Source organism: Cynocephalus volans, chromosome 6, assembly GCF_027409185.1.
Source record: "Cynocephalus volans isolate mCynVol1 chromosome 6, mCynVol1.pri, whole genome shotgun sequence".
Classification (NCBI taxonomy): domain Eukaryota; kingdom Metazoa; phylum Chordata; class Mammalia; order Dermoptera; family Cynocephalidae; genus Cynocephalus; species Cynocephalus volans.
The window spans coordinates 66,361,015-66,382,523 of NC_084465.1; the positions used below are offsets into that span (position 1 = coordinate 66,361,015).

General features: G+C 41.6%; 1 protein-coding gene across 4 annotated transcripts in view; it reads right to left on the bottom strand.

The window, feature by feature from the left end:
- Window positions 1-20,868, bottom strand: part of CDK6 (cyclin dependent kinase 6) — a 218,353-nt gene extending 197,485 nt beyond the window's left edge. For 2 of the 4 annotated variants that reach the window (XM_063099438.1, XM_063099435.1), the window contains exons 1-2: window positions 18,123-18,408; window positions 17,403-18,010 (exon numbers count right to left, since the gene is read on the bottom strand). In XM_063099438.1, the coding sequence (XP_062955508.1) occupies window positions 17,403-17,635 (233 nt within the window). In that variant the 5' untranslated portion in view covers window positions 17,636-18,010; window positions 18,123-18,408. Of the gene's footprint in view, window positions 1-17,402; window positions 18,011-18,122; window positions 18,409-19,347; window positions 19,448-20,800 lie in introns of those variants that run through there. The other 2 variants (XM_063099436.1, XM_063099437.1) reach the window with 2 other exon arrangements.
- Between the last annotated feature and the right edge of the window lie 641 nt (window positions 20,869-21,509).

Sequence of the window (21,509 nt, forward strand, 5' to 3'; positions counted from 1 at the left end):
GAGTAAAACCTTTCTTATTATGGCATTTGGGAGTTCTTCCACATCCTGACAGCCAATTTTCCCACTCACCCACAAGTAAAGCCCGTGAAGTATCCACCCCAATCTCCCTACTTAAACAAACCTCCCAGAAATTTAACTCAGAAATGAGAGCTAGCAGGGAGGAAAAGGTCCTATTTAACAGCCATGCTAGCTACCCAGTCTTTATAAAAACTAATGGACATACTAGGCAGTAAGGGAGCAAGAGAGCCCATACTGATCACCTGTCGTAAACAACTAGAAACTGGACAAATGTATGAAACAACTATTTTCAGATACTGGACCACAAGGCAAAACAGGACTGCGATCCCTGAGAGAGGGGAAACAAATGAGGTGAGCCCTAGATTGCCCCAGTTTTCTGTGTGGTGGTAATTTCCAGATCACAGGCACAGGGAGGAAGAACTCAAACAGAGGTCTGTAGTCTCACTGAGTTGAGTAGGCAGAGATCAGAGTTGAAAAGACAAGAAGGCTAAAGTGGCTAAAATTTGTGAGACACAGTACCTAAAACTACCCAGAATAAAGAGCTTCAGAAATCTACATGGGGTCTGTTGAGTCCTTGGCTGAATATCAACCTGTGCATGTGGAAATACATGAGCCCAGACAAAGAAAAGCTTCTGAGGGAAGATCACCAAGGAGCTATAAGGTGAATGGTTCCTAGAGCTCACACGGTGCAAGAAAATTTTCAAATTCCAATCAGTCTAAGAAGAGAAACCACAGAGAAATAGTGGGGCTAAACTAGTTTTAAAGTAAAGTCTAGGGCCGGCCCCGTGGCTCACTCGGGAGAGTGCGGTGCTGGTAGCACCAAGGCTGCAGGTTCGGATCCTATATAGGGATGGCCGGTGCACTCACTGGCTGAGCTCGGTGCAGACAGCACCGTGCCAAGGGTTATGATCCCCTTACTGGTCAAAAAAAAAAAAAAAAAGTAAAGTCTACATTAGATCCTCTCCCCAACAACACAAACTAACTAAAAATAAGACACAGAAAGAACAAACCAAACCACAAATAAATTTACTGCCTATCAGAACAAAGTCCAACATGCTTTAAAGGAAGAGAACAAAATCCAGCAGTCAACAATGTAATATTTATGTCTGGCATTCAATAAAACTTATCAGATATGCAGACATACAGGAAAATGTGGCCCATAACCAGGAGAAAAATCAGTCAATAGAAATAGACTCAGAAATGACACAACTTATGGAACAGCAGATGGACATTAAAGCAACTATTACAAATACTATAAATATGCCTAAAGACTTTTAAAGGAAAATATATGCATATGAGGAGAAAAAGGGGAAAAAGAATCAAATTGCACAGGGACTAAGATAGACTATATGTTGGACCAAAGCAAGTATTAACTAAATTTTAAAAGTATTAAAACATACAGAGGTGTTCTCTGATCACAATAAAATTTAATCAGACAGTAAAGTATTTGAAAATCTCCCATACATTTGGATATTTACAAAACCATGGGTAAAAGAAGAAATAACTCAAAAAAGATTTAAAATATTTTGAACTGAATAAAAATGGAACCATCACATATCAAAAATTTTAAGAAGAAAATAAAACTAAAATGCTTAAATTAGAATATCTAAGCTTCTATTTTTAGAAGCTAAAAATAAGAGCAAATTAAATCCTAAGTAGGAAAAGGAAATGAAGATAAAAATACATATCAATGAAATACACAACAGATAAATAGTGGAAATTAATGAAATCAAAAACTGGTTTACCATCAACAAAACTGACAAAATTTTATCTGTATTATCAAGAAAAAAAGAAGAAATGTACAGATTACCAAAATAAGGAATGAAAAAGAGGAGAGAACTATAGATTCTACAGACATTAAAAACATCAAATTGGTAAAGGTCCACAAAAAACAATTACATTGTATAATTTGGATATACTAATTATCCTGATTTCAGCATCACATATTGCACACAGGTAGTGATATTCAACACTGTACCCCACATATGTACAGTAAACTATGTTTCAATAAAAATAATAAATAAATAAGAGAATAAAGATAAAGAATTTATACCAAAAACTAAAAAAAAGCTAGATAAAATAGACAAATTCTATGAAAAATACAAATTATAAAAAATGATTCACATATATGGCTCCATATCCATTAAGAAAATAGAATTCATAGTTACAAACTTTTTCATAAATAAAAAATGCTAGGCCCAGATGATTTTATTGATAAATTGTTTTAAATGTGTAAGAAAAAAATAATAACAACTTCACACAAAATCTTTCAGAAAACAGAGGAGGCTGAAACACTTTTCAACTCATTTTATGAGGCTAGCATTACTAACTCAAAACCCAAATCTAAGACATTATGAAAAAAGAAAATTATAGAGCAATATTATTCATGAATGTAGATGCAAAAATTATTAGGAAAATTTTAGCAATACATAAAAGTATGACCAAGTGCTGTTTATCCCAGGAATGTGAGCTTGGTTTAACCTTCAAAATTCAATCTGTATAGTTCACAGCATATTAACAGAGTTAAGGAAAACAAATCTGCACTTAAGGAAAAGCCATATAATCAATTCAGTGATTCAGAAAAAAAGACTGACAAAATTTAATACCTAACCATGATAAACTCTCAGCAAATGAGGAAGGAATATGAGGGAACTTCATCAACCTGATTAAGGACATCTACGAAAACCTATGGGTAACACCGTACTTAAGGGTGAAAGATCAAACGCTTTCTCCTTATTATTGGGAACAAGGCAAAAATACCCGCTCTCACTGCTTTTATTTAACATTGTACTGGAGGTTCTAGCCAGTGCAAAAAAGCAAGAAAAAGAAATAAAAGACATATTGCCTTGGGTTGAATGTCTGCCCAAAACTTAATCCCCAAACACCACACCTAGACACATAATATTTCTGAATAACACAGGTTGTGATAAAGGCAAACAGGAAAAGAAAAAATATAAAGGCAATTATAAACTCCAGGAAAAACAAAATGGTACAAGAAAGTCATGCTCTGAATAAGAAGTACACTATATTAGGGAATAATTTTAAAGTGATGTAGAATAAAAAAAGAGAATCCAGATGTCTGTATTTAAGAAAGAAGAACTGTCAGTCTCACAGGATTATAACACTGGACCTGCTGAGAAGGAAATGTAAAGGCCAACTATTTGGCCTAGCACTGAACTCTATTTATATAGTTAGAATAATGTTTGCGCTATTTACTAGCACTCAACTTCCAAGGGTCAACCTTTAGACAAGGCAGAGAATGCTCTGTTGTGGTTGCAGAACAAAATGCAAATGTTTAACAGCTTCATCAAAGTAGCTGATAGAAACTGTGATGTAAAAGGGAGGACAAAAGTGGAGGAAAGATTAGGAGGATAAAATATTCACCTCTTACTAAATGGAGAATCAAGAAATAGTGCCTAAAGTGAAAGAACAAAAAATTGATGACTAGTGATATTATTTAAAATTATTATATGAAATAAAAAATCCCTATCTAAGAAAAAGTGGAAATGAATAGGGAGTGGTATTAATGAGCTAAATCCTCATCTTTCAGCATAGGAAGTTAATAGATATTATCTGAAGTTTAAATTTCAAGAAATAGAGCATAATATATTACCTAGATTTATGGAGGTAACTACCAGAAGCACCCAAAATAAAAGAGTTAAAAGAAGCTGTATCTGAGTACTAGGAACAAAAACAATTGGGACAGGAGCCCACCATTTTAATCAAAATCTGTACTAATCACTAAGTTTTAATTACAAACAAAGCTGGGGTGGGGTGGGGTGCAAATTATTTAATGCTCCTACCATTAAGAGGTGGTATATGTTCCCTCCCCTTGAATCTGTGGGGTTTAAACTCACAGTCCAACAAAACATGGCTGAAGTAACATTGCCTGTTACTAGGGACACTGACTTTTAGAGCCAGCAGCTACCATAATTCCAACTACTCTGAAGCTTTGATGCTGAAAGGAAGCCCAGGTTACATGGAAAGGCCAGTGTAGGTGCTCTGATCAACAGCCCCAGCTCAGGTCCCAGCCTACAGCAACCAACCTGCATAAACCTGAATCAGACTTGAGAGTGAAGACATCTGTCAGCTGTTGAATCTGATGCCCCAGACATCTCGGAGCAGAGATATGCCATTCTCACTGTGCTCTTTCTGAATTCCCCACCCACTAAATCCATGTACATAAGAAAATGGTTGTTTTAAGCACCTAAAATTTGGGGTAATTTACTACATAGCGATATTAACCAAACAATTAATTTAATAGAAAAAATGTAATTATTTTAAATTTAAAAACTGCAAACAACTCTCCTCCACTGCCAACTTTGGTACTCTGCTTTAGTAACAACTTCCTTGCAACATGGCCAGCAACTGACTGGGAACACCACACATCTTTTCTATTCTATTCCTCACTCCCTCCCTTCCTCCTTTCCTTCTTTCTCTTTCTTTCTTTCCTTCCTTCTTTTTTATTATTATTTGTTTTATAGCTGGTCATGACCAAGTGATGTCACAACCCATCAGATGATCACAATCAACTGTTCTAGGCAGAGAAGGAAGGTACTTGGAATGATAGCAACAAATAGGACTACTGGGGCAAGGTTCATTCACCATGGACTGGCCATCTGGGCCTCACTACTTGTAAGGACAGCTTTACAGCTTACATTAAACTCTTTAGGGGAATATGTATGTCAATATTTTCATTAAAATTTACAGTCCAGAGATTCTGAAACCATGTCCTCAAACTTCAACCAAAACATCTAAATCAAAGCTGCAAAAAATAGCATGACCTAAAATCATCAAAATATCAATGTTTTCAATATAAAATTATGTTCATCCGCCCCTCCTCCTTCCTCCTTCTCCCACCCTATTTCCTTCCCCCTTCCTGTCCACCCCTCCCTCCAACTGCTCCACAACATCATAGAATGTAAAAAATAATATTAATAAATAAATAAACTTAATAAAATAAAATAAAATACTGTTCATAACTGAATGAAAACAGTAGTGGAAGAATTAAGTTAGAAGGGATATATCTCAATGTCCAATCCACTTACTAATCATTACATTATTAATAAACTCCAAATTCCTAAGTCAGAAATCAGTTTACTGCCATAATTATTAGAGACTGTATAATCCTAAAGAGTTTTAAATGCAATACCAATGAGTGACTAGAAAAATAAAATATCTGCTAAGTTTTGGTGCTAATTTAAGTTTTCACTGTAAATAAAGTTACTGTAAAAAGAGTAACCTTTAGTCACAGTTTAACTATTTATTCATTCAGTCATTTACTCAACAGATATTTGTTGAACTCTGTGCCAGGCGCTATTCTAGATAGTAGGTATAAAACAGAGAACAAAAGAGACAAAAATTCCTGCCTTCACGGAGCTTACATTCTAATGGGAAGCAGATATCCTATATTAATTCATATTAATGTTCCACAAATATTTGAGTGCTAAGCACAGAGGGCAATGTAAAAGATGGTTAAAATAAGGTTTCTAAGAAAAAGCAATCAGACAACTACACCATTTTATTACTACGGAATTATACGAATGATACTCTGAGTTTACTCATTTAACAAGCACTGGTTGGAAGCCTTTATAAACATGCCACAATTCTCATCTACTTTCAGATCACCAGGTTTCAGATCTTGGAAACTTAGAAACTTCACATCTACTTGCTACTCCAGGTTCTCTTATGGTATTGTATCTCTTATCCCTAGCTCACCTTAGCTCACATTCTGCCACCTTCTTCCCTTCTTTGAATGAGCATGTTCCCCTTTCAGATACAGGGATACATTTCTAGACCATTCTCTGTTTGCCTAATGATGAATACACCTCTCTTCTTTTATCAATTAAAAGTAAAAAAACCAAAAACCAAACCAAAACAAACAAACAAAAAACCCCAAACAAAAACACCTTTACTACCTTTCATAAACAAAGATGCTTCTCTTGATTCATTTCAAAAGCCCTGTTTTTCTAAGACTGGAATTGGTACCACTTAGTCAACAACACATACTGTTCTTGTTGAGATCCCATCACTCTGAGTCAGCCAACATTTGAGGGATAGTGAGTAATGCCTCTAAAGCAGGCTTTTTCCCTTTTCAAAACTAACTGGTTTCATTGAAAAACAGATGGACATCAGTTCTAGTCTAATGAGCTAGAAGTTAACTAAGTAACCAGTGATTAAATCCCATGGGCTTAAAGTAATTTGTAATGACTAGCATGATGTCACAATTTTTCTTCTGTCTTAATGTGCAAAAACATGTTATTTCAAAGAAGCTATGCTCTTCCCGTTCTTTAGGGAACTTACATAACTTACATGCACTTCATTAATGATTAGCATCAGAAATCCTTTCTAGTCCAATCTCTAAATCTGTCTCTTGAGTTCTCATGGCTCAATAAGAAAATATCCCATTTTTACCCAAGGCTTGTAATAACTTCTTTAAGTGATTCTACATGGTTGGAATGTATACTACATCACGTAAAACTCCCACTTTGAAACCACTCAGTCTCTTGGTTTCCACTAAAAAGTTTTAAAGTGTATTGGTCAGAGCCAATATCCTAAAATTTAAAAGTCTGCCCTTGAAATGCAAAGATGTCTTTTTTCTTGTTCTGTTGCTGAATAACTGTTAATGCTCCCCATTTTATACTTTATACATTTATGCCTCCTAAAAATGAAAGCATTTTAGGAAAAAAAAAAGTTTTATACTAACCATTAGAGATACCTAACATGGAAATTACAAGATTACTTAGCAACAAAAGGAAGCAAAGAAAAAAAGAGAATTCACTAGAAGTTAGTGCCCCTGAAAGAGAATTGCTTCCATACTGCGGATAGAAGTTCTTAATTATTTAAACACAGTACACAAAATAAAATTTTAAATGTCATAAGGTAGGCATGCCATAGGAACAGCCTCAGAAAATAAACAAGCAGAAATTGTAATGTGACATAAAAATGAATAATTCTATTTGAGATTTTGAAATTCAAAAAAAGAGAGAGAGAGAAAGAACAAGCAAAGGATCCAACTCCTCTTTGAGTTAATTTGAATAGTGAAATACAGAAGAAATCATCAAGCTCCCATCAATTTTGATAATGCGTTCTCAGAAACATTTGGTCCACAGGCTCTCCCACAATAAACCCATTAATGAATAGGATACTTGACACCAATTTCCAATACTCCAAGCAAGATTATATTTCGCTATAATTACTATAAATCCAATATACATCTTTTCATACACGGAAATACCAAAGTCTATTCATACTTTCACACTGTAGGGGGAAAAAAATGAAAGTACTACCAATCAGTAATACAGATATCAGTGTACATGTCAGTTTCCTCCATGAAATTATAAACTACTTGAGGGCAGGAATTAGTTTTGTTAATAATACCTTACATTTGATCTTTGTATACATAATTTCATTTGTTCATAGTAACCCACCAAAGTCCAAAGAGTAGTAATAATTCCTATTTTACTGTGGGGAAATGGCAGCCAAGAGACATGAGGAATTTACCCTAGGTCACTCAGCCAATAAGTGGAGGAGTCAGAATAGAATCAGTCTTCGAACTCCTAGTCCATGAGCAGGAACATTTTTAAAACTGACTATGGAAAATTTCAAACTTATACAAATGAAGAAAGCATAGTACAACAAACCTCCACAGCTTCAATAACAATCAACTCACAGCTCAGTCTTGGTGCACCTATTCCCCATTTTGAAATAAATTCCAGACCTCATACCATTTTTTTGGGTAAACATTTCAATATATAGGTAACTTTTGTGATCACTATCTTGACCACATTTAACAAAGGTTGAATATAGCAGATGTTCGATAAATACTCGTTGAATGCTAGAGACTTCATGGATGTTTTCTAACATTATTACCTATTTCTGACTAAAAAAATTAAATCCTGAATTCCTAAATGGCATATACTCATTCCTTCACTCACAAATATTTATTCTGGGCTACAAGATGTTGGGCAGCATGCTAACTGCTTGGGATAGAGCAAGAAAAAGACAGCACAGTCCTTTGCTTCAGGAGCCTTGCTCTGCATGTACACGCACATGTACACATGTGTGCATGCGGGCACACACACACACACCCTGGGTCTTGAGGAACTGGAATTAGTTCAAGCTGGAAGAATACTTCTTACCTAAACCTACCAGTCTGACCAGGTAGAATCCAAATTCTCTGTACACAAATTATGAGGAAGAGTAGAAGACAAGGCCTGAATGGAATTCATAATGATCATCTTTAAGAAATTATTAGGAAAGTTTTACCCAATTCTGTTTTAACTGTTTTTCTACCATAGAAAGACAAGAAATTAAAATTAATGGGGGGAAAAATAAAAGAATTCAATCAACTGATTAAAATGTATTTATATAGTTAGAATATCTCACATTCTTACATTTAAAAATGTTCAAATCATTTTCAACTTTTACTGTATGTGTGCTCATTTCCTAACGTTAATGTCTTGTTCACAGTATGTAAATTTAGTCCAAGACTGCACAGTTAACTATGGGAGTAAATTACTTAAACTTTTAAAACTCACTTTAATATAAACTATATAGATTGGAGCAAAATAAAAATAAAACTTTTTTTCAGTGTTTTAGAAATTGTTTCCCAGGAAACCCAATAAATGTAATCCAACATACAGGATCCACTGTCCCTCTTTACTTGACACTCCTTAGTATTAATATTCTTTCATGTAATAGAAATAATCTATATGGTCCCCTCCTTAATAAGTGAACCTGATATCCATGATTTCATTCGTTATTTATTCAGTTTATTTCTACTGCATGTAGGGTGCTAATGGACACGATCACAAGACACTCCCTGCCTCAAGGAGTTTACAACTAGGGTATGAAAGGGTAAGGGTCAGAAGAGGGTGGTCATGAGGAGTGGGGAGAATTAATTATATTTTATAATCATATAAAAGAATTAATATAAGGGGCAGATATATACTAGGTGCCATAAAGGAAGTCCAAAGCTGTCAGTGCTCAAAGGAAGCAGAAGTATTTTCCAAATGGAGTTATTAAAGAGCACACTACAAAGACGGTGGTAATGGAGTGTGGCCCTAAAAGATAGGTAACATTTCAACAGGTGGAAAAAGTAGTGTGGGAAGGGGCGCCAAGTCACAGAGGTGGATGGCAAGAAGAGCATTTGGGGTGAACTGAGTTGTCTGTCTGCCTATAGGGTACGTGTACAAATACACACAAAAAACACAAGAAAAGCCTATCAAAGCCAAAGCTAGTATTGAAGACAGAAAATGGATAGTCAGGAAAAGTTTAAAATATGAACAAGTATTTGAAGATTCTTAAACAGACTTTTTGTGTATATACATTACAGTTAGTACCCGGTAATCTCCCAATGTCAATGTTATCTCAAGATACTTGCTAATGCCGTACCCAACTCTAAAAGGATGAAAAGTGCTCGTCTGGGAGATATATAAATTTAATTTATTCTACTTCATTCTTTCACTCATTTAGGACACACAGACTGGTCAACCAATGGTTATGGACACTATAACATTAACATACAAAAGACACAATCCTCGTTGAGTTAACCAAGGAGGTGAAAAATCTCTATAATGAGAACTACAAACCACTGCTGAGAGAAATTAGAGGATACAAGAAGATGGAAAGATATCCCATGCTCTTGGATTAGAAGAATCAACATAGTGAAAATGTCCATACTACCCAAAGTGATATACAAATTCAATGCAATCCCCATCAAAATTCCAAAGACATTTTTCTCAGAAATGGAAAGAACTATCCAGACATTTATATGGAATAATAAAAGACCACGCATAGCCAAAGCAATGTTGAGCAAAAAAAATAAAGCTGGAGGCATAACACTACCTGACTTTAAGCTATACTACAAAGCTATAATAACCAAAACAGTATGGTACTGGCATAAAAAACAGACACACTGATCAATGGAATAGAATAGAGAATCCAGAAAGCAACCCACACACTCACTGCCATCTGATCTTTGACAAAGGCACCAAGCCTATTCACTGGGGAAGGGACTGCCTCTTCAGCAAATGGTGCTGGGATAACTGGATATCCATATGCAGGAGAATGAAACTAGACCCATACCTCTCACCATATACTAAAATCAACTCAAAATGGATTAAGGATTTAAATATACACCCTGAAACAATAAAACTTCTTAAAGAAAACATAGGAGAAACACTTCAGGAAATAGGACTGGACACAGACTTTATGAATATGACCCCAAAAGCACGGGCAACCAAAGGAAAAATAAACAAATGGGATTATATCAAACTAAAAAGCTTCTGCACAGCAAAAGAAACAATTAACAGAGTTAAAAGACAACCAACAGAGTGGGAGAAAATATTTGCAAAATATACATCTGACAAAGGATTAATATCCAGAATATATAAGGAACTCAAACAACTTTACAAGAAAAAAACAAGTAACCCAATTAAAAAATGGGCAAAAGAGCTAAGTAGGCATTTCTCTAAGGAAGATATACAAATGGCCAACAGACATATGAAAAAATGCTCAACATCACTCAGCATCCAGGAAATGCAAATCAAAACCACACTGAGATACCATCTAACCCCAGTTAGGATGGCTAAAATCCAAAAGACTCTGAACGATAAATGCTAATGAGGTTGCAGAGAAAAAGGAACTTTCATACATTGTTGGTGGAACTGCAAAATGGTGCAGCCTCTATGGAAAATGGTATGGAGGTTCCTCAAACAATTGCAGATAGATCTACCATATGACCCAGCTATCCCATTACTGGGAATATACCCAGAGGAATAGAAATCATCAAGTCGAAGGCATACCTGTTCCCCAATGTTCATCGCAGCACTCTTTACAATAGCCAAGAGTTGGAACCAGCCCAAATGTCCATCATCAGATGAGTGGATACGGAAAATGTGGTACATCTACACAATGGAATACTACTTAGCTATAAAAACGAATGAAATACTGCCATTTGCAACAACATGGATGGACCTTGAGAGAATTATATTAAGTGAAACAAGTCAGGCACAGAAAGAGAAATACCACATGTTCTCACTTATTGGTGGGAGCTAAAAATTAATATATAAATTCACACACACACACACACACACACACACACACACAAAACCGGCGGGGGGGAGAAGTAACAACCACAATTACTTGAAGTTGATACGACAAGCAAACAGAGGGGACATTGGTGGCGGGGAGGGGGGAAGGGAGGAGGGAGGGAGGTTTTGGTGAGGGGCAACAATAATCAGCCACAATGTATATCGACAAAATAAAATTTAAAAAAAAAAAAAGACACAATCCTCGTCCTTAAGTCAATAAATATAGTCATTAAACTGAAGATAATTTTATATCTCAAGGAAGTTTTTTCCTGGAAGGCAATGACCATCAGTCATCCTCTCCTGCTAATGCTGGGTGTAAACCTGTCTGAAACTCAGGTCTCCTCAATTTATATCTATAATGCATATAACTGTGGAATAAAGTAGTTGACTAAAAATAAGACAAGTTTTTTTTTTTTTTTTTTTTTTTTTTGCATTTATAACACAATTCCTACATAGGCCAAAGGGAGTTGGATTAGGTTAAATCTAAGATCCCTTCCAATTAAAAAATTCTCATACTGTGATTCTAATCCTTTAGGAAGAGCAGATAATAGGAATCGATAATTAAAATGGCTACTTAAATCACAAAGCCACTAGTTGCCCAAATTTAGGCAAACTCTTATAGGCAAAGGTCAAGAATGTTTAACACTTATCTTGTCTCAAATGGACTTCCAGACTACAAGTGCATACTTGCACAGATTCCTGCCATATGCCTTACAGGGCCTTTAACTTCACCTCTCAAGTGACAGTTACTTGTGTAGCTAGTAAAACAAAAATCAGTTATGGTAGCAAACTGGTGATATTCTAAACATCTGCCCAGAAGCTCTTAGAAAAATCCTCTCTGTGATTGCTGGTTTGCCTTTTCCACCAGACTTAGCATCTAAGGATTACCTTTATGTAGATATGCTTGTTACCAACCACTGGTGCCCATTCTAATGCTGCCTCCTGGACCTTGGACAAAGCCCAACATCACACACGTTACCTTCTCCTGTTACCGATTCACCTGCCCCCCTCCCCCGATTTCATCTCTGCCGTGTTTTGCTACATCAGGAAGCTCACAATTAATTTACTTCCTATGAAGACAGAGAAGTGCATCTAAACCTCATGAGAAATAGCAATAGTGTGATTAGTTAGTTCCTCAGAAAGCATGGGTAATGTTTGCTTATGGGTCTAGAGGTTGTTATGCTATCTAATTTTCAAGTGTTATGGTGTTTATTTCATTAATGGGTAGTAGAGGTGCCAGATCCACATTATGCAATTTCATTCATCAGACAAGTACCCAGCATTTTAACTTTTCCTACTGTTCTTTGTCTAAAATAAATTCCATATTACTACTAAACTATTTAACTATATTAATCTGGATTATTATTTAACTATAGCCACTTAAATGGTCATAATTATAACCTAAATTCCTTAAAAGCAGAATTTAATAAAATAATCATCATACTTTTTCACAGATATACTTCAGTAGGGCATACTTCAGAATTCAAGAGTTTCCTGAATTGATATGTCATTTATTCCTGGCAAACCATCACCATTGCCTACTTATAGTTCATTTTTTCCAAACTAGAAATGTGCCCACTTGATTTAACTTTTTCTAGCAAACAAATAAACAAAAATTTTTAATCACTACACCGATTTAAGAACAAGTCAACAACTTTAAAATGGCATCATAGACAAGTTACTTGAACTATGGGCTTCAGTTTATCTGTAACATAAAAGGACTGAAAGATTTACAAAGTGTCTTCCAATCCTAATAGCCATAGTTTTACAAATATATAGTGTACATATGGGGTATTTCCTTCTTAAAAAACATTTCTAAGGAATCATCAATAGTGAGGCATGTTCTTTTGAAAAAAAGGAATAATTTACTTTTAACTAGGAGTCCATTTTCATAGATACTCATCTGCCCATGTTTCAAACATAGGAAAATACCCCGAAGTTATTTAATTTACATTTCCCTCTTAGAGACCATGTTCTCCTTGATTCCATGGAGAAATCCTAATAATTCCATGTTGATAATAATTGTATAAAAAGGATACAACTGCAATGTCAAAAATTCAGCATTATCAAGTTCTGCAGGACTAAGGAATGTGCAGAACATCATTGTGAAGATGTTTATTTACTAAACAACTTTGATAAATTGGAAACTTTTCAAAGAACTCTTACAGAATCAAGGAACAAACATACTTTTAACACTGAAATTTAAAAGAGTTAAACTCCTACATTTCTTGCTTTCATTGACACGAGCCTTAATAAATGTATTATTCAACCACAAAATAACATTTTTATTCAGGATTCCCATGAACTAACCCATCTGAAGACCTGGCTTTCCATGAGTCAAGCAATAATGCCTCGTTTCTTCTACTCTGTTAATGATTAGGTTTTTCTAGAGAAAAGCACATCTTCACTCTCCTTTTATGCTATATATTACTGAGACCTTTAAAATGAGAAAGTCAGAAAAGCCTCTTTGAATAATTACTGAGCTGTGTGCTCTTTTTTTTTAAAGCAGTGACTAAATATTCTAATAATAACAACTTAATATATTTAGACATTTAGACATGACAAGTTTGTTTACTGATATGCAATGTCTTTTAGTTTCCAGAACCGATACTTGAATTTTAATTACTTACACTGCTACACTAATACATTTAATCCCTGGGGACGATACAGGTAGCATTTACCTGTATGTCTCTTAAGAGACATGATGCTATAATGTATCAGAGTTACGGTGATCATCTTATTCCTTCAAACACAGGAGAGCTACTTGAGGGGAGAAGCAAGGTGTGATTTGCCCAGGTATCTTTTCCTAGCATCTAACCCCAATGTTTTGAAAGAGGAGATCCTTCCTAAATACTTGAATAAATGGAACGCAAATGTTCACATATATTACTTACATGTCAAATGCCTTCTTATATATATCAATTTGTACGTCCCTAGGGTGAAATTTAATCTTCAAAAAGTATTTGATTCTGATAAGTATTTTGGTTATCTTGTCTATTCAATCGGCAAATTCCTCGTACCAAATTATCACAAGCATTAGTTGCCCTATAAAACTGGTTAGGTTAAGTATAGCCAAATAAGGCAATCAAAATAAAGACAGGTGAATTTTCAAAGAGAAAAAAGAACTGCTCATCCCATTACAAGGTAAGTTCTACAAGTGTAGAGATTTTTTTATGACTTGCTCACTGCCATATCCCCAGCTTCTAGAAGTGATTGACACCTAGTAGGACCTCAATAAACATTTGGTGAGTGAACAGACTGCTCACAAAACATGTTATTTTATCTCTCTATATATATTCTTTAGTTCAGGATGTAAAACAGGATTCATTTGTGGAGTGCAGAAGCTCCAATATAGATTCATACTGAAGTCTGATTCTGGCAAAGGCTCCAGGATTTGGGATTACCAACTGTAAAATATGAGCAAATTTACATCCCAGACACTAACTGGCTGATCAAGTCTGGGCCTGGGATATATCAAGCACAGGTAAGCAAGAATTCCAAGTCATTATCCCTGTGTATGCAGTGCTAGTGCCAGCAATAACAAGGCAGCTTTTCTGGCAAATCCATCAAAATTAAATCTCCAACTTTTGAAAAAACTAATATGTTTATTATACTCCTGCTAGCTTAGAGGCTTAACTATCTGTGGGGAGGGCCTATAATTATGATCAATTACTTATGACTTGAAGGCACTTATAAAGGCATCTGCCCTTTAAAGAAACCATTAAAGAACCAGGCATAAGACTGTAAAACTGATCCTAGGGGCAACAATAAATCACAGGCTTGGGGGCCCAAATTTGACAACTCTCCCTTGGAAGGAAAAGTATTGTTGTTGCCTGTCCTTGATTTCTTGACCCTGTCTGAACAAATATTAGCAACCTCTAAAATCTGGAATTCTTAGTCTGGCCAAGCAAGTCATAGGGGCCAATGGTTGCCCCAAGGCAGAGGTGAAAGAGAAGAAACAGGAAATGTTAAAAGAAGGGAGATCTGTAGCTCCAGAGGGTGACATCATCAATAATTTCCTCAAGGGTCACTGAATTCCATGGCATATGATTGACAGTCTTTTCTGACAAACTACAGGCTAACTATACTCAAGTAACTTCTTGGTTCCAGAGCCTGTAATGTCTGGGTTTGAGTATGATTTGTTCTATAAAAAAAGGTGAACTGATGCCTTCCTGGGAACTTGTTCCAGGGAGAGGGTCTCACTAATCTGCTGGATACAAATAATACTTAGATATTTAAAGTACTTTTAAATTTGCAAAGTGCTTTCACTATCTCACTTTATCCCCACAACTCTAAGAGGTAGGTGTCATCATCATTACTTCACATGTAAAAAGAATTTTAGAAAACGATGCCTTTGTCTTCAGTTCATAAGTATATCCTCCTGAAATTCACAGTACACAATCCAAGTCACGTGTCAGAAACCTAAAGACACACCAATCCCAAGAGGATAAAACAAGAGAATAGGATAAATCATCCAAAATCTACTGGCAAAAATAATCTTCCTGTTACAAGAATGGGTTATGCTTTGTAAATGACCATATTACACAGGAGTAGTGGTGCCTCTGTAACACCTCTCTGTTGGAAGGGCATTATTTTACTTATATACATGATAATCACCCTTAATTGGACACTCCATATATAACAGCCACAATAAAACAAGGACTTTGGTCTTAAGACTCTAGTGGTGAAATTCATCCTTTGGGAAGCACCTTCCCGTTTTCTCTCTAATATCACAAAGACCCCCTCCAAAAGAGTTTTTGTTGTTTTTAACAAAGAAAACACACACAAAAAAAGGTAATCAATTGCTTTTATATATAATCCCATCTTCCAAAATGCTCATTCTCTGTCTCAACGTCTTTTGTCCCTGCCTCCTTCACTGGCTAGAGTAGAGGTATAATGGAATCCTATCTTTATAGCCATTTACTACCTTACTTATATATTTATGATTCTTTGCTGCCTTTTAGCCTGAGTCTAATCGTGTTGGGAACAAAGCACCACACAAATCACCAGCCTGGGATAAGAGAGGCACGTTAAAACCTCCCAGGAAGATTCTGTAGACACTTGGTCTCCTTGATTCTGCAGAGGGTTTGGTATTTCAAAGGTCAGTCCTGGGTCTCTCCACTTTGATGACTAATGTTAAATTGTTTGACTTTTTACAAAAATATTTAGCTGTGCTTATTTACATAATTTCATCCACAGCGCACACAGTAGGCACGTATTTGTTGAACAGAAGCCCTAGATGGATGAGAAGACAGGAAGAAGAAATCTTTTCTCCAACCATTTTAATGTCGAGAGAGGTAAAATGACAACACAGTTTGTAGAAGTTTCCGGGCATTTCTTTTTTTCTTAAAGCTATGCATCTGTGTTTAAAAAAGAAAAGGATGATACAACCACACAATATCAACCACACAATGGGGAAATTCCAGGATCACTAAGAAAACATCATTATCCTAAGTTGCATACACTTTTATTTAATATTGGTTATCACACAGGAGAGAATTTAAGAACTGCTGTCTCCCCACTCACGCACACAACCCGTCCAGGAAAAGCAAGGGCAGAAGAACATTTAGAATCTAAAGATACCACATACTGGACTCACGTCTAACCCTTTGGAGATTAGTCTAAGGACGATGCCAGCCTAGAGATATAAAGTAATACAGGTGTATAGTTAACAGTTTTGGAAGAAAATTTTTAAATGACATTTTGAAACTGGGTATCAGCACTGAAACTCCTTAGACCATCAGGAATCGTTCTTATTATGCAACTTCAATAAAGAGAAACTGTGAGTGTGACTGGCAAAAACATTCTTATAAGTCTCTACATTTATTTAACCTGATTTTGTACCAGGCTCCACCCGTAGAGTTCTCTTCTCACTTTTTATCCCAGCATCCTGCTACCTCTCACTCTGTCTCTCAAAAATTCTTCAATGGCCGGGAAAAAATATGAGGAGGCTGGTGGGGCGTGTCTCAGGTTGGCTCGTTCTGTCCCTAAAAGGCACCCGACTCCCCCGGACTCCCCTTCAGGGTGGGCAGGGAGAAAACTCTCAGAAGTTGCACAGCGGCAGGGAAGCCTGCGCAGGTCACGTTTTCTGATTTGTCTTTCTGCTCGCCGTCTGGCAAGGTCACCGGCTCTGGCTCGCAGCTCTGTCGACAAAACTTCCTCTCCTTCTGTAAGGTCAATGGGTCCCGCGGGCCGCCCCCGCCCCGCACCTTCCGGGCCTGAGGCTCGACGGCCCGGGCCTCCCCGGGCACTGGGCCCCGACGGCGCGGGCGCCGCTCCCCCGCTCACCTGACCACGTTGGGGTGCTCGAAGGTCTCCAGGTGCCTCAGCACCGCCACCTCGCGGATGGTGGAGAGCGGCATGCCCTCCTCGCCCGTCTGCACCCGCACGCGCTTCAGCGCCACGAAACGGCCTCCGTTCTTCAGGTCGCGGGCCTTGAACACCTTCCCATAGGCGCCCTCCCCGATCTCCGCCACGCACTCGTACTGCTGGTCGGCGCGGCTCAGGCCGTCCTTCTCCATGCCGCCTGGACGCCGCCCGGCGCGGCGCCGCTGGGGCGAGCGGGGGGGGGGGGTGTTGCGCTCGGCTTGCTCGCGGCCGCCGCTCGCCTCCTCCGGGGCTCCCCGGAGCTCGCTCTCGCTCTCCCTCGCAGGCTCAGGCGCTCCGACGCTGGGACTCTCGCGGCCGCCGGGGCTGGAAGGAGCGACCCGCGTCCCCGCGGGCTGGCGCAACCCTGGTGCCGCCGCCGCGAAACTCCGCCTGCCGAGTCGCCGCCGCCGCCGCCGGAGGAGCGAGCGAGCCCTCCTCTTTCCTCCCCGAAGCGAAGTCCTCTGGACAGACACCGAGGCGATTACATAGTCTCTGCCCGAGTGCGTCTCAGTCCACAATCATTGCACCTAATGGAGAAGAAGGGAGGACAAGAAGAAAGTGCAATCAGACACCTCAGAAGCCTTCCTCGGGGTTCCTCCAGACTCCCTTCCTCCTCCTTCACGAAGCCCCCATCGCTACCTTCCGCGCGCTCCTGCCCGCTCCCAAGCCGCTTAATCCTTCCTGGTTCCTCCGAGAAAAGCGAGGTTACTTTTCTTTCCCTGCAGGGCTGGAGCCGTCTTCGCGGAGAGGTTGCAGGGGCCCCTCGGGGATGAGCGCGCGGCGCGGGCCGCAGTGGAACGGGAGGGGGCGTGCCGAGCAGCCCAGAGTGTGCCGGGAGCGCGGGGGAGGGGAGGCGCCGGGCACGTCAATGTCACGGCTTAATATTTATCCCTATATCATTGTGTTACGCCGCTACCCTCCCCGCCTCCCGGGGCCTGGACGTGCATGGAGAGGAGGTCCCGGGGTCCCGGGGGCACGTTCAGGGGTCGTGCACAAGCCGGTGTGGAGGGACTGTGTGTGGGTCCACCCGTGTGGGGCCGCAGAATGTGGGTGGGGGCTCCCAGGACCCTGTAACCCGATGCTGGGAGTGTGCGAGAAGGGGTAGTCAGACATCTGCTCGGAAATTGCTTCCTTTCTTTCTACTTTCAGTTTTTCTACGAGGAGAAATTTTAAAACGACTCGCACACACACAAATGGTCTTTTTGGGGTAAAGAAGTCTCGGTTGGAAACGTAATTCTCCCTCCGACTCGGAGGACCTCCCTGGTGGAAACCCAGGGAGGACAAGCCATCTGGTCGGGGAGGGCTGGGGCTACTCGGGGGTGGGCGAGCGAGGGGCCCTGGAGTGGGGGACTTCCCCAACGGTGGGAGAAAGGGGTGTTCGCCACACTTTCGCTTGTCGTCCTTAAAGAATAGCTTCAGGAGGAAGGTGGCATAACCGTGACTCGCCCCTAAGGTTTCAACTGATTTCAACCTGAGCAAAACTCAACCTCCCTTAAAAAAGATGGGGCGGGGGGGGGCGGGGGAGCAAATGCTGCGCCTCCAGGGGTGCAAGAGAAGGGGCTATGCTCTCGCGGTCGGGACTCGCGAATCCTCCCCAAATCCCACGGTAATCCCCGATGTAGGTAGAGGAGGTGGCTGCTCCATTCCCCGCATTCGGCTTGGGGCCCGATCCAGTACGCGGCCGGACGCCCCCCCGGAGCCCTCTGCACAACAAAGCGCTGAGGGGGGTACCCTAACATTCCCTCCCCTTTCAGCTGCGATCCAGGAATTCGGGAGCCTCCCTCCCCCACGGCCGCCGCGGCCTCGGCAGGACATTCGCCACGCTATCCGCGTGTCCGGAATTCCCGGGGCACCTCGGAATTACCTGCTCCGCAACCGCTGGCTGGCTCGCCTTCTGCCAGGAATTAAAGAAACAACAAACGGCGCGACCCCCGTGGTGTGCGGGCGGAGCGGACTGCCGCGAGGACAGAGCCTCTCACACTCAGTCCATTCAGAACTTTCCTTAAAAGCCGAGGAAAAAGCCCCCAGAGCCCGCCCGGGGGTCTGAGCCAGGTCGAGGGCCACACAGGTAGCGGGGGAGCCGCCGCCCGCCGCCCAGCCTGCCCCTCCTGCGTCCCCCCTGCCCCGCCCGCCCCAGTCCAGCCTTGGGCTCGGCAGCGAAGGAAGCGGCGGGGACGTCCCACCCCCGCAGGGAACTGCGCCCGCCGCCCCCGCCCGGCCCTGCTCCGCCCGCCCTGGCGCTCTTCCCCCAGCCCCCCGGACGGTCGGCTTCGGCGGAGAGAAACGGGAGCAGCAATGCCTTTTCCCTCCCTCTCCTCCACTTTTTTTTGTTGTTGTTGTTGCTTTCCCACGCTGGCTGAATGTGCCTTGACCCCATTTCAAAAAAGTTTGACATAGTGCTTCAACATTTCCGCATTCCTCAGCGACTACAAAGGCTGCAGCCGCCTCCTTCTGCTTTCTGTCTCTGCTCTCTGTCTTCACACTCAATGAAATCCTTCATGTGCCTCTCCCGAAGGCTGCCAAGCACCGCAAGGGTCGCCACCAGCGCAGCGACGAGAGGCCGCACCGGGGAGCGCGACTCCCGCGTGTGCGCACACGCAGATGCGCCCACGTGCACATGGACGGGCACGCTGCGGCGCCCGGGGCTGCTCACCGCAAGGCTTGCGTTCTTAACTCCGAAATTTTACATTACAAAAGTAAACTTGGAAACTAAAGCAAACATGCGCCCTCGCGGGGCCCCAACCCTGGGCACTGGCCGGCTGCGTGCACTCCTGTGCAATAACACGGCCGCAGGACGCCTGCGTTAACATTTATCTCCCGGTGGGGAAGGTGGAGCCCACACCCACACCTCAACGAGCCGGAGAGGGAGCTTTCGTGGGGAGATAAATATGGGGCACGGAACGCATGCTCCAGTATGGAGTCCCCGGAGGCAGTGCATTTTAAACCCAAGTGTGGATTACTGTGTGTCCGAGTGGAATTCGAGTTCCGTTTGGAGAAGCTGGATGAGGAGTGTATGTGTGCGTGTTTGTGCGTACGGATAGGTGGGAGTAGGCATAGGATTTCGCTGTCGGGGGTGTCCCTAGTGTGGAATATCCCCCTCGCCAGGCTAAGAAAGACTCCTCTAGCTCCTCAAAACTGGCTCCCGTAATTCAGTTCGTAAGGGGTTAACCAAAGCCGATTCCGAGGACACACAGCACCCCCCCCCCACACACACTCACCCCCACCCACATCCTTGCGTCGGACCCTGGCCAAGCCTCCAGATCTCCCCCAGGACCCCCCACCCGGCAGCCCACCCACCCGAGCGCACAGCTCCTTACCTGAGGGGGCCGGTCGCGTCGGGCCTCCCGAGGGGACTGCGAGTGTCAGTCCGACCTCTGCACGTGTCCACGGCCGCGCGGAGCAGGTAACCAGACTCTGGGGAAGGAGTTAACCAGCACTCTCTCCGGCGAGGGGGTGGGCACAGCGGCGGAGGGCGGAGGGACGACGGAGGGCGCCGCCCGCGCGCACGCTGGGGGCGGACGGGGGCCTCGGGGCTCCGGCCGGGGCTGGGGGCCCGAGCCGGGGAGGCAGCGGGGACGGCCGCACGGCGGGGGCGGGGACCCGCGAGGCCAACTCTGCCCGAGACCCACCCCGCGACTGGGCCGGGGGGCTCGCGGCGCAGTGGCAAGCAAGTGTGCAAATTAAAGCCTTCCGGAGAGCGGGGAGGCGGCCGAGCCCCGGCTGTGCTCTGAGCCTTCCAGCTCCCCAGCTCCGCGCTCCGAGTCGGGGGGAGACAAGCGCCGGGGGTGGGGGGCTAGATGAAAATTTCCAGCTTTCACTGCAATTGGAGTGGGGGATTCTGAGACTAAAATAAGCGGCGTGAGAGGGAGAGAGTGGGATGTGTCGTCGGGAGTCCGCGGAGTTTCCAAACCCAGGGTCGCCCAGAGTTGGGGTTTTGACAGGGTGAGGCGGGGCTATCAGTAGTCTGTGATATGAACAGATGGGAAAAACACAAAACAATCGCCAACAATAATTATAAGCGGCCGG